Source organism: Danio rerio, chromosome 4, assembly GCF_052040795.2.
Source record: "Danio rerio strain M-AB ecotype USA chromosome 4, GRCz13ab, whole genome shotgun sequence".
Classification (NCBI taxonomy): Eukaryota; Metazoa; Chordata; class Actinopteri; order Cypriniformes; family Danionidae; genus Danio; species Danio rerio.
Genome location: NC_141024.2, coordinates 59,605,624 through 59,619,241, shown reverse-complemented (window position 1 = coordinate 59,619,241; position 13,618 = coordinate 59,605,624). Strand labels below are relative to the sequence as shown.

Below are 13,618 nucleotides of genomic sequence, written 5' to 3'. Positions count from 1 at the left end.
AAGTACATTAATTAAATAAAAAATCATTGCCACAGCTTTTTCTACCACAGTAAATTTTGTTTTTACTGTTGATATTTGGCACAAGTTAATCAGGAAGTGACGATTGTGTTCTCTTTGACTTGTTGGATGAAAACGCTGATTTATTCACATCTTCTAGGCGTTATTTCAGTTTTGCACGAATTTATGTATTATATTTTGATGGAAACAGATATTGCCTACATTTTTGTCACACAAAGATCAAAGTCGCGAAAGAGAATGGCTTGTCCTTTTTCATTAATAATTAGCTTAACCTTTGACATGTACTATTACTAGATTAACGGGATTTTTATTTTTTTTTAAGTATTTTTAGCACTGCTTACCTTCTAAATGTTATATCAAACTCTATCACTTGATCAATAAAAAGGCAGACATACAAGTGCACTGTTAAATCTATTAAAACTGATAAACGTGTATAAAAGTTTAGAAACATTTTATAAACGTCACACATTATATTACTTATTTTATTATAAATATAAATATTTAAATACTTTAAATAAAAAATTATGCATTAACTTGAGCAGCTGTTTTCTCACGCTGTCTCTGTTTCACTGATAATTGCTTCTTTTTAAATATATACGCTCATATTTGCTATAACTTTGCATTAGCAGATCAAATTCAGCCGGAGAAAGAAATGCTGATCTCTTTTTTTTAAGATGTTGCCATGGTCACTCGTAATATCTGCGCTCCATTGATAATGCCTATTTATAGTCACGGTGTGCGCGCTTAACTCTGAGTTGGTCTACTCAAAGTTGATTGACCCAACTCAGATCAGCTATTCTGAAACCGAAAACTCAGAGTTTTTAATCTCTCTGTAAATCAACTCAGAGTTCAAGTTTAAACTCCGAGTTGTTTGAACCTCCTTACTGAAACAGGCCCCTGGGGCCTGTTTCAGAAAGGAGGTTAACTGAAAACTCAGAGTATTTTAACCCTGAAATGAGAGAAACTCTGGGTTTTCCGTTTCAAAATGGCAGGTTTGTTAAACTCGAGAAATCAGGGTAAGTCAAGCCTGTTTCTGAAAGAAAGGTAACTTTAACTCAGAGTCAGTTACTGTGGTAACTTACTCTGTGAATCTAACCTGGTCCAGAGCAGGTTTTATTCTCTAAACTCTGAGTTTCTGTCGGTCTCCTCCCCTTTTTAAAGACGAAGCGATATTTTTTGCCTTAGCTTTAGTCGTTCATTACCTTCATTTCAGTCACACAAAGAACAATGGCCTGTCCTTTTTTGGAAGATCCCGTAGATGAAGAGGCTGTATTAATTCGAAGAGAATTACATTTACGTCGAGCAAGGATTTTGAGACCCAGAGTGGATTTTTTGTCTTTTCCACATACATTTTTGTTTGAGCGGTACCGTTTTTCGTTGCAATCAATTACATATATCCATAATCTAATCCGTCCTTACATCAGTAACATCACCTATCGTGGCCGTGCTCTTACATCCGAGCAGATACTATGTGCAGCTTTACGTTTCTTTGCTAATGGAAGCTTTCTGTACAATATCGGGGATGCGGAGCATATTAGTAAGGCTACTGTATGCAGAGCTGTACGGAAAGTGTGCCTTGCTCTGAAACGCTTTCTGCACATTTTTGTAGTGTTTCCTGGCCACAAACCCCTGGAAGTCATCAAGGAGGAATTTTACAGAATTGCTGGTTTGTAGCATTCAAGCTGGTTCAAATGTATTTAATATGAAATATATATATAAATAATATATAAATAAATAAATATATATATATATATATATATATATATATATATATATATATATATTTATTTTTATATATATATATATATATATATATATATATATATATATATATATATATATATATCAGAATTAGTTAATAACATTTTGCTGTGACCTCTGAAAGTATTGTAATATTTAAAATTACCTTTAGGATTCCCCAATGTGGTTGGATGCATTGACGGCTCACATATACCTATCATTGCACCAACTGAAAATGAGTCAGACTATGTTAACAGGAAGTCAATCCACAGTATTAATGTGCAGGTACGTTGAGTTATGCAGTTTAAATTGTTTAAACAACACATAGCAATACTATATCTCATATCTTATTCTTTCCACTGTGAAGATTATATGTGATGCTGCACATATTATCACTAATGTTGAAGCCAAGTGGCCTGGCTCTGTTCATGACTCACGGATATATCGTGAGTGTACCCTAAGCAACAGACTGCAAAGTGGTAAGTTAATGTATGAACTACACACTTGGGCATTTTAATGCAGCACTAAACCAATGTGTCTTTTTTTTTACAGGGGAGATTGATGGCTTTCTGCTGGGGGATAGGGGTTACCCATGCCAGCCTACACTGCTAACCCCTTACCCAGAACCTGAGCAAGGGCCACAGCAGCGCTTCAATGTGGCACACTGCAAAACTAGAGGCAGGGTGGAAATGACTAAAGGCCTGTTGAAAGCACGTTTCCAGTGCCTACGTCACCTCAGGGTCACCCCTGAGAGGGCCTGCGACATTATTGTGGCATGTGTAGTTCTCCATAATATTGCCATTTTTAGAGGGGAACCACATCCTGCCCTACACATACAAGCTCCAGAGGAAGACCCCATCCACCCTGCAGATTTCCAGGATGGAAGGGTGGTCCGAGACCTTATATGTCACAATTCATTCTCTGATTAAATCAGCCACCACAAAAATAAAAAAATAAAGAAATAAATCAACAAGTCACAACAATTTATTTAGTCTTCTTTATTTCCTACAAATTAAAAAGCAACTGTTAAATTTCTGTATTCTTTTCAAACTTTTTCATAATCCACTAAAAAACAATATACACCTTACCTGTAGCTTGTGTTTCAGGATCTCGATTTCCAAATCGCTCTTTAGGATCTGCCGATCCAAGTATATCATTTCTTTATTAGTTTTTTCAATTTGTTTTAGCAGATGCAGCCTATATAACTGCTTTACTGGTAACTGAAAACACAGTAGTTTAGGGTTACGTTATGTTGTACATGACTTCCATTGAATTAAACTCTGGCATTTACTGTACATCACTGAACTGTGTTCATGTGCGCAGAAGAAGTAGATGGACCCTCCTCCTCCACCTCCTCTTCCTGTTGTTCCTCACTCTGGAAGGTGGTGATGGGGAAGACAAGAATATGTTTATACTTAGAGATACTTACATAGCTTACTGAACACAAAAATGTGAGGAGTTGATTGTACAGATTGTTTGATGCCTACAGACATAAAATTACCTCTATAGGCCTCTCTGTATGAGCAGAAATGGTGTCATCATCCACTTCATCCTGAGCAAATGAGCATTTGGTTGAGCACACTTTATACTATTACTTAGCCTACTCAATACACAAGAAATTAGGATACTTACAACTGCCTGGGGATTTGTTAAGAAAGTAGGCTCCAAAAGGCAGATATTGCCATCACAATCTATTGAGACCAATGCAAAAATGAAAGTAAATTTATATATATATATATATATATATATATATATATATATATATATATATATATATATATATATATATATTTATATCTGTGTGTGTGTGTAGCCCTTTTACATTGTATGTAGGCACTTGTGTCCTGGGGAGTAACAGGCTCTGAAGAACACCCTGTAGGTATTCCCTCAGCCACTGGCCTTCCAGTGTTCTGACTCAGGGCCATCTCCTCAGCATTAGTAAGGGGTTGTGGTGCAGGGCCTCCTCCTGTCTTGCGAGCCTCTGCCTTCTTTCTGTTGGCTGAAGAGACGTCCAATAAAAAAAAAAAATAAAAAAAGCACTGCATAAATACCATTACACATTTATTGGCATTTACATGATAAATTTCATTTGTTAAAAAAAAATTATGACATTATCAAACCTTACCTGATTGAATTATGTTTTTATATTTCATTTTCAGCTGCTGCCATGTTCTTTTAATGCCTGCAGGATTGCACCTACATGAAAATTACAATTAGATTTAATACCATAGTTTTAATTTTTACCTTTCATATTATAGCAAAAATAAAAATACAAAAATGATAATATATAATTAGCTTAAATAAACTGACCTTTGACAGGGACATGTGCTGTAACTACATTAATGAGATTATTACTCGTTCTAAAAACTATTTTTTTATACTGCTTACATTCTAAATGTCATATCAACCTTTATCTCTCGATTCATAAAAAAAGACAGACACACACTTTTAAATGTCAATTTTAAAAAGTTTATCTTAAACTGATCAATGCGTGTAAAAGTCGGAACATTAAATAAAAAAATTCTACTGAACAGTAAGTTAAAGTTATAGGCTTATGCATTCTTGTTTTGTAAAAAATTGTTGTAGAAACTATGCAGTAGCCTATTTAATGTAATGTAATGCAATAACATCTGCTTCAAATAAATAGCTGCAAAATTACCCTCGTTTTCAAATAAAACTTCAATTTACTTAAAATGCTAAAATAATCAAATACTTTAAATATTTTAAATGTAAACTTACGCATTAACTTGAGCAGCTATGTTTTCCCACGCTAACTGTCTCTGTTTCGCTGATGCAGTGGTGCATCAATTCATTTTTTTAAATATATGCTCATATTTGCCATAGGCTTGCATGAGCACATCTAGTTCCGCTGGAGAAAAAAAATGCTGATCTCTTTTTTTCATATCTTTCCATGGTGACTCGTAATATCTGCACTCCATAGATAATGCCTTTTTATAGTCACAGTGTGCGCACTTAACTCTGAGTTGGTCTACTCAAAGTTGATTGACCCAACTCAGATCAGCTGTTCTGAAACCGAAAACTCAGAGTTTTTAATCTCTCGGTAAATCAACTCAGAGTTCCAGTTTAAACTCCGAGTTGTTTGAACCTCCTTACTGAAACAGGCCCCTGATCACGGTGCGCATTTGGATGCCGAGATAAGATATTCTGAGAAACTCACACAAACGACGGACCACAGCCATACAATTATAAGGCTTTGGACAGACCAGCAGACAGAACAGCAGTCAGAGAAGCGTAATTTAACTCTATTGTGAGGGAGAACAGAGCAGGTTCATGGTGAAACCAGAGGTGGCTTACAGACAGATATGTAAGATAACGAAATCTTATCTGGCAATAGCAAAGCTAGTATTGATCATCTATAAGTATTAATACTTACCAGTAACAGAAACTAAAGAGCATTGATTTCAATAGTTTATTAATCAGTTACTAACTCATTCTGAATGATTTTAAAAACCTCTAACCTCTCTTAAATACAAATGGTTTGTAAATAATGCAATACTTAATTTAGGAATGAAAAGTAAATCATTAACAAAGTATGAAAGTAGAATTATTAAGCACATTATAATTGTGGTTGTAAGTCAAGAGTACAGCATTTGTAGCTGCAGTTATAAACTGCTTACTAATGTTTATTAATGTAGAGTTAATGCTTAACAGATAATAAATTCATTAGATGCTAATGCTTAATAAATGGCTTATAGTGTGTAGTTATTATAGTGTTACCCAAACTTCAGTTTTTCAAATGTTGTTTTTCTTCTACTAGATGAATATTCCTCATATGTGAATATAAAGTGCCTTTCCTCATTGACTACAGAATATTTTTACGCTTCTTCAAGTGGTTCCAAACTTTTATGACTTTCTTTCTTCTGTTGATCACAAAAGAATATATTTTGAAGAAAGCAGAAAACCTGTAACCATTGACTTTTATAGTAGGAAAATAGATACAATGCAATTCAATGGTTTACAGTATATAAAAAAGGAAGTCAAAGGAAATGTTTGAGTTTTACCTGCCTGCCTTATATAGAAATATTCCAGTAATTTTTTGCCCTTCTATTACTTTTTGTAAACAGATAATACCATGTATAATTAAGATATAATATAATAATCTACCTGATGAATAAGGTGAGGGTCTGAGGCTACTCTGTGAGCCAAAGGGAAGCACAGTTGAGTGAGAGGCCCGTGGAGAGAAAGCCTTCAGCTCCTAGTCAGCATCACTGCTGCAGATGCGTCTCCCAACGCCTTATAAACACACCACATGACAATAAATTAATTAGCTAAACAAAAGCTGTACAAAGTGCTGTACTGCAGGCTACTCCAACATAAACACATTGCGTTGCTTCTAATTACTCAAATAATCATGCTTACTGATTTGAAAGCTTGTACTTATCGGATTCATCCCATTTTACTAACACAAATGAACTAAAATAGCAATGGGGAACTTGTGGACTTGATATGGTGACAGGCTGGAGTTTGTGCAGTTCCCATAAATGCAATAATATACTACGATGATGATAATTTTCACCAAAACTAACAACCAGTGCTACTCTACTTCACTGTTAACAGCATGCGCCTGTCAGATCAGTCTCCTTTCTGACGTCACCGAGGTGGTTTAAAAAAAAAGCGGATTTTCCGAAAGAGGGAAAACAGACTTTTTTTTTTATTTGTGCCCCTGCGCTTCGTAAAACATTTTTATATGGTATTTTATAGTATTATAGAGTATTTTCACAAATGATTCTACCTTTTTTTAAATAGTTTTTTTAACCTACAATATGCGCTTTAATATTTGCTCTTTATATGAGAAATAGGCTGTAATGTTTAAGCGGGCCTAAATGCATCTCCCGAATATCCTACTCAGTGATGCTGAACTGTTTGCCTTCTTTAAGACTTTCTATTGTATCACTTAAGCTAAAACTGCATGAAATGATATAAAAGAGAAGTGCATTTGGTAATGCGTGCTAAGACGTGTGATGCACACAGAAATATGTGCTCCATACTGAATTAGCTTCTCTTTCATCTAATGCAGCTTGAATGGTTTAAAACTATTACAACTGAATATTTTAAACACAACTGTAAAGAAACCTGGCTTCCTAAAACATGTTTTTAAAGCTCACAGGAACATTGTATGTATGGTGCTTTCTCAATTATGAAAGCATCTCTAAAAAGTTGTTGTTATCTGATGTGGGGCCAGAGTAGGCCATGTTATTTTCAGTTTTTTTTTTTTTTTTTTATTTTATTTTTTTTTATAAATTTGCAACGATTTCAAATATATATATTTTTCACATTGTAATTTTTAGGTAACGTGTGTAGAATTTGAGGGATTGAATATATTTAATCTATTCTGGAATAAGGCTGTAACAAAAAAAAAAAAGTGCAAAAGTTAAAACGCTATGAAAACTTTCCGGATGCACTGTACATTAAAACTTCCAGTTCTTTCCAAAGCATTAGAAAAGGTTGTATTTATAAAACTGCAGTCTTTTTTAGATCTACATGGGTTTTAAGAAGTGTTCCAGTCTGGTTGTGGCAGTAATGCACTTTCCAAGTTGAGTTCCTGACAGGCAATAAACCAGGAAGAAGAAGAAAAGGAAGAAGAACTGAAAGAGTCAAAGCTCAGAGAGAGTCAAGAGCTCAGATTGTGTTTCTGCTGCACAAGAGCTTCTGTACTTCTGCATGTAAGTTTGATACTTCTACCATTGCGTTTATTTGTGGATGAAGGGATTTTAAACATGTAAGTGATAAATTTGATTTAAATGTCTGTCTGATCCTGATGCTCAAAGCCTCAAACACTGTTTGATCATGGTGTAAAATATGGACATTTTAACACTGTGTCTGAACACTTTATTTCTTAATGTTATGAAATTGTTTTTAATCATTAATATCATGCTCACTCGATAAATCAGCAGAAAATATAACTTTAAATTTACAGTTATGAAATTGAAAGACAAGTTAAACCAGCCCTAATAGTTAAACAGGAAGAAAAACTGCTGACGTTCCTTAAAATGTATTTGTCAGCAGACGTTTTTACTGCCAACTAACAAACTTAATATATAAACGAGCAATTGGCTTAACCTGATCTTATCTTAATAAACTATATACATATATCATACATCAAATGTGAAATATGAGGTGTCAGAGGTCTGTAGATCCGTGTAACGCTTTGCAGTGCTTTGTTCAATTCACGCCGTCAAAATTAAACAAATGAAAAATGCATTTCAAACTTTCATTTTCCATTTTTTCTGAGTACTTCAACAAAAGATAATTGTCACTCGGTTTAATTTTCAATTATACAAGTTTGTGTTGTTGCATTTGAATCTGATCTCAGGGGTCGGTTCTTTGTACGTGGATTACTCAGTTAGCTGGATTTGGATATTGACGATTTGACACGATCCAGGACCGTTTCGTTCTTCAAAGCTGATCTGAGAGTTGTTGTCATAGCAACAGTTCTGCTAGGTCAAAACTGATCGGGAGCAGGTTCAATTCATATAAACAGGATTAGATCGGCTCAGTTCAAGCAAAGATAATACAGAAAGTATGTACCGAATTCTAATATTTTCTTACAGTAGAAGTTACACTTGGGACAATGGTAAATATTTTAAAGTTATACATATTAATAAAACTTATGCAATCTGCACTTTAGAAATGAAAGTACAAAGACTGTGTCGTAAATTCCACTTTTCATCAATTAGAAATTATCAGACCGGAGGTTTTGAATATCAGAAAATAGACTTTATTCTCCATAATAAAGCCGAGAAAGAGCAGAGCAGACCCCAGAGCATTCTGAAGTCTCTCCTGGACACCTTCTGAAGTCTCTCCTGCACCTTCTAAAGTTTCAGTGTGTTTGTTACAATTTTTATACAGGATTATTTGACACACCCCTAAGTCTCTTTTTAACTCTTGACCATTTTTGAATAGGTTTCTAGTCTAAGGGGTCCTGCTATTCTTGGCTCTCAGCCCACTAGCTCATGTCAACAGTGATGTTACAGGTCTGTGTCAGCAACTGTTTTGACACCAAAGTTCTCTCTCCATAGATGCAACTTATGCAAAAGGATTAAGTGTTTACATACATTGTCATGAAAGCATAATCACTTGATAATATGTTACTCATTCTAACTTCTGACACATATACCTTCATACAAGTATTTAACATAAATAATCAGTGCTTTACATATTCAGTTATTCTACACAATCAGCCATTCAGTAGCCTTCTCCTAGTGTTGCTCCTGTGCAGGCATACTCATCTTACACAGACATATCACTGTATTTTTAACACAGGCTGGCATGTTTGCTGCAAACACTACATACATTTTGTAAAGAGAAAATTAACTGCTTTACACTTAGAAAATACTTCACACTGAGAGAATAGAAATCTTCTTCAACTGCCACCTGGTGGTGCAAAGAGAAATTGATATGAACTTTTTTAGATCGCTTTAGTACAAATTTTGTATAATAGAAATGCACAATATGTGACTTTTTGAAAGCAATAATACATTTATGCAGTCATGAACATGTTTTGACAGTTAATATGCCAGTGATTTAATGCTTCACAAAAGTTGCAGATGCCTTTACCAATATCAAAATGTTTTTGTAAACAACTAGTTATTCTTTACACTGATTAAAAAAATGGCTACTATAATAAGGAAAATCCTCTCTAAATGTAGAACTAAATACACTGATATACATTGAAATACGATGAATACTCTTGAAACATGAACGTGTAAAGCCTGCAGCTCATAACAAATGTGTAAAGTTATTGCGTGTCATATTTAACAAACCGTTTACTGCTAATTTGATGTAGGATAATTTTGCTCACATAGATAATTGAATATTAATCAGATGATGTCATTATGCTGCTGTGCCGTCAGCCAATCGTTGCATTGCTAATCATGATTTTGAGGATCGATAGATCTGTCCTTCACAACCAGTGTTGGGAAGGTTACTTTGGAAATGTAATAAATTACAGATTACAAATTACCCTATTTAAAATGTAATAAGTTACAGTAATGTTCGATTACTTTATAAAAGTAAAGTAACTAATTACATTGGATTACTTTTTGATTACTTTTAATTTTCTAATAAACATTTTCAACTAAATTTTCAAGCATTTATACAGAGCAGGAGTGAGCTTACATTAGCTCCATTTACAGTTGAAATCTCAAAAGCTTTCATCACTTCAATAAAATTAATTTCATTAATTCAAATTTAAAGTAGAGCCTCCACAAAACCAGACCTTATCACAAAAACATGTTTACTGTTGTTACAAAAATCAAAATTTTAACTAGTTGTGCAGGTGATTTATGTGGCATTTGCAATAAAAAATACATCTAATTTGTGCAATTTTCATTTTTTATATCGAAGCCACAAATTCAATTCAATCGCATCTTAGTGATCAATAAAACTGCCAATGAAACATATAAGGCAGAACTGTTCATTTTAATTATTTACTGTAACTAATATGCTGTACTAAACAGGAATAAATTATAGTACATAACAGCAAAAACAATAAAATCCAATAAAACCAGGTGTTACACATTTAAAACAGTATTGATCCGCGATCTGTAAGTGTAGCTTGTTTGGACACTACTGCGCTACTTCACTAATAAAATAGCTTCGCTACTGTGAAAAGCTATTTGATTTTTTAGCGACGCTACCGCCACTCTACTGAGAAATGTAGTTAAGCTAGCAACACTGTTAAATGTGATAACATCACTTTGGTCAGAGGAGTCTGCTGATGCCCTGAAATTCCCAAATCGATAACTTTGTTAGTCATAACATATAATTGGAAATGAAAGAGTCTGCTTTTATTTCTGTGCACTCACGATACTGACAAAAAACATTTTTGCTTTTATAAAACAAGGAAAGGCTAGCTTACACACCTGCAGATGCTTCCTCATGCTTTTCAATGGCAAAGAGGATTAGATGTGGTGTGCCCATGAGCATTAATTTGATTTAACATTAGGGATGACAATAAATATAAAATTTCTTTTGAGCAATTTTTTGAAGTGGACACAAATAATACAGCCAAATTGTACTTCTAAAGAAATGTCCCCACAGTTAAAAATGGTTTTATTGTTCATATTACAGCATGGAGACTACATTATAGTTATTTTCAAAGTTTTTCTCAGGTTCAATGACAGCAAATTTTTCTTGAAAACTATTTATTGCATTGTTTGTTGTGTTGTTTACAGTCAACAAACTGACTCCTGAAGCAGAATAAATGCAGGAAAAGACATTTTCCATTATCATAATAACTAACTTGTTTACATTACACTTGTTAAATTGGCAGATCATATTGTAAATCAGTGAGCCTGTTAGGTTCATCTGCTAAACAGCCACAACTCCGAAAACATAAAAAAGAAATTGTTCACCCCAAAAGAACTGTCATTATCCCTTCAATAAAGCTCAACACCCTTACCTGACACTGTACATCTGACTGACCCTGCTCTGCCTGTTCCTCAATCATTTTTTTTCTCCTCTGCCTGTGATTGATAATGTGACATTAGTATTTTCATAAGAACTCATTCTGATAGCCAAATTGCTTAATATGTGAACTTTTTGTACTTGTTGTTTAGGTGCACTAAAAAATTATCTTATGTCCATTGTCCTTTTCTCTGTCATTTTATCATTGAGGTAAAGTTGGTTTTATATTCGCACATTCAGTCTCTCATTAATAATATAATCTCAGAAGAGTATTCATTGGAAAATCTAAATAGTAAAATCATATTAGCAACCAACAACCATCAAAGTACAGCATTGTTTACAACCAATTAAATAGTGCTAATATTATATTGTTTACCTATAGGTTCTATAAAGACGTTGTAACTGATACAAAATACAGCAACCAGAGTTTTAATGAAATTGAAGACACAAGAACATATCACACCAGCATTAATAGAATAGATTTTAAGATTATTTTATTAGTTTAAGGCACTACACAACATGACACCTTCTTACTTTTCTGACTGCTTATCAAAATATAATCCAAACCGTTTGCTACGCTCTTCTAGCGCTCGACTTTTAGAATTTCACTCTGTAAATCTGATGCGATCTGGCGGAACTTTTTTTAGTCACTATGCTGTAAAAATTTGCAATTGTCTCCCAAATAAAGTGAAAGAATCCCCCAGAATTGATGTTTTTAAAAAAGCTTGTTAAGACACACCTTTTTAAAATTGCGTATGAATATAACAGTTTGTGAAGTTTATGCAATTTATGTATATTGTGTAGGTTTATGTATATATTATGTATGGTGTGTGCATGTATGTAAAGAATATTGTGTGTGATTGAGTAGATGTATGCATATATGGGTGTACATGTATGCTTTTATCTGAGTATATATTTTACTTCATTTGTCTATAAATGTTTTTATTTGGTTTATTTTGCAATGCCTGTTTGTTATTTGTGAAGTGCTTTGAGTAGCATGTAGGTAGGAAAAGTGCTATACAAATAAAATATATTATCATTATTAATGTTGTTTTGAAGTCAAACTTACATGGGATTTCAGTTTGAATATACAAAGTACTATGGTAAACAATGTATGGAGCAGCCACTGAAAGAATGTGCGAATATAAAACCAACTCTACCTTAATCATTTTATCTAGTCCGTGACACTGCAATGCAAGTTTATTTATACTGTAGCACATTTTGCTTTACATAAAGAACGAAAAACTATCATAAAAATCATCACAACAATAAAAACAAGGACATTTTATATTTTAAATTAATTTAGTCACTTAAGAACAGAACTGAAATTGATTATACAAAAATACAGTGGGGTTGGTTTGGATGTAGCACACAGTGCTCATTTAGCAAATCCACAGATAAACAATATGCTAATTGTGGGCGTAAATGTAAAGTTAACATTATGCCAAGTCGTCACAAATGAAACAATGCATGGGAAACGGCTTTGGAGTGTTACGTTGCAATGCAATTAGCAACAAGCTAACTTATACAAGCATACATTACCTACATGAGTAACTTTAACCGCTAATACAGCCGATTCATGGACATCAGTAATCAGCATTTTTGCCGCAACTAATTTATGAATGATTCTGCATTAATTACATTGTAGAGAATCGCTTTATTTAATGTGATTAATACACTATACTTACTGAAATTCAACATTGGCCTGTAGCCACACACCTAACTCGTGTATCTGTCTGTCGGTCTGCTGTGACAGGCTGCGTGAGTAGGTGAGACGCGCTCCCGGCAGTGGATCAAACCACTATGAGGAATCGGGGGCGAACTCTTTCTAAATGCGTTTTAAATAATAAATGCTGGGTGTTTTTTCTACTTAGACAATAATTTTAGGTATACAAACATATATTTTTATATATACAAACATATATTTTTATATATATAAAATATATAAAATAGAGAGTGTTTTTATATATATTTATATATTTTATTTGGTGAGGGGGACAATGAACATGTTCCCCAAGGGATTTACGCCCGTGGTTGCGCCGCAAATCAAAAGCATCCGCACTTTAATAAATGGCTTTAGCAGAAGGCATCCTGCATATTAAAAACAGGCAAATAAATAGATTAATATTATTCAACCTATCCTAGATTTTTAAGGAAAAATATTATATGTAACCCCATTTGTAATTTTTTACATTTTCAAAAGTAACTGTAATTTAATTACATATTTTTCTCAGTAACTGTAACGAATTACTGTTACTTTTATTTTGTAATTAAATTACGTAACACCGTTACATGTAACTAGTTACTCCCCAACACTGTTCACAACACACGCAGCGATCTCAGATCAGTTCATCCTGACATTCTAATCTGATTCGCGAACTTGCTTGAAGAACCAAATTAGCGAGAGATCAGTTATCAAGATTAAAAGATC

At 33.7% G+C, this 13,618-nt stretch overlaps 2 protein-coding genes across 4 annotated transcripts in view; one reads left to right on the top strand and one right to left on the bottom strand.

The window, feature by feature from the left end:
- Positions 1 to 2,747: 2,747 nt before the first annotated feature.
- LOC147845109 (uncharacterized) lies at positions 2,748 to 12,941 on the bottom strand. Of its 2 annotated transcripts, XM_087250613.1 has the most exons (8): positions 12,876 to 12,941; positions 5,884 to 6,012; positions 3,884 to 3,954; positions 3,581 to 3,757; positions 3,391 to 3,449; positions 3,260 to 3,310; positions 3,065 to 3,133; positions 2,748 to 2,978 (listed from the first exon to the last, which is right to left on the bottom strand). In XM_087250613.1, exons 3-8 carry the CDS (start codon positions 3,909 to 3,911, stop codon positions 2,814 to 2,816), a joined length of 549 nt encoding a protein of 182 aa, XP_087106739.1. In that variant the 5' UTR covers positions 3,912 to 3,954; positions 5,884 to 6,012; positions 12,876 to 12,941; the 3' UTR covers positions 2,748 to 2,813. The 2 variants fall into 2 exon arrangements, with proteins under 2 accessions (XP_087106739.1, XP_087106740.1); XM_087250614.2 differs by having other exon boundaries at positions 2,748 to 3,133.
- The window catches only part of LOC110439541 (NACHT, LRR and PYD domains-containing protein 3-like), a 601,035-nt gene continuing 594,755 nt past the window's right edge, over positions 7,339 to 13,618 (top strand). Inside the window, exon 1 of one of the 2 annotated variants that reach the window (XM_088649683.1) lies at positions 7,339 to 7,442. The gene's annotated coding sequence lies outside the window, so the exon portion shown is untranslated. The remainder of the gene's footprint in view (positions 7,443 to 13,618) is intronic. The other variant, NM_001445197.1, reaches the window with a different exon arrangement.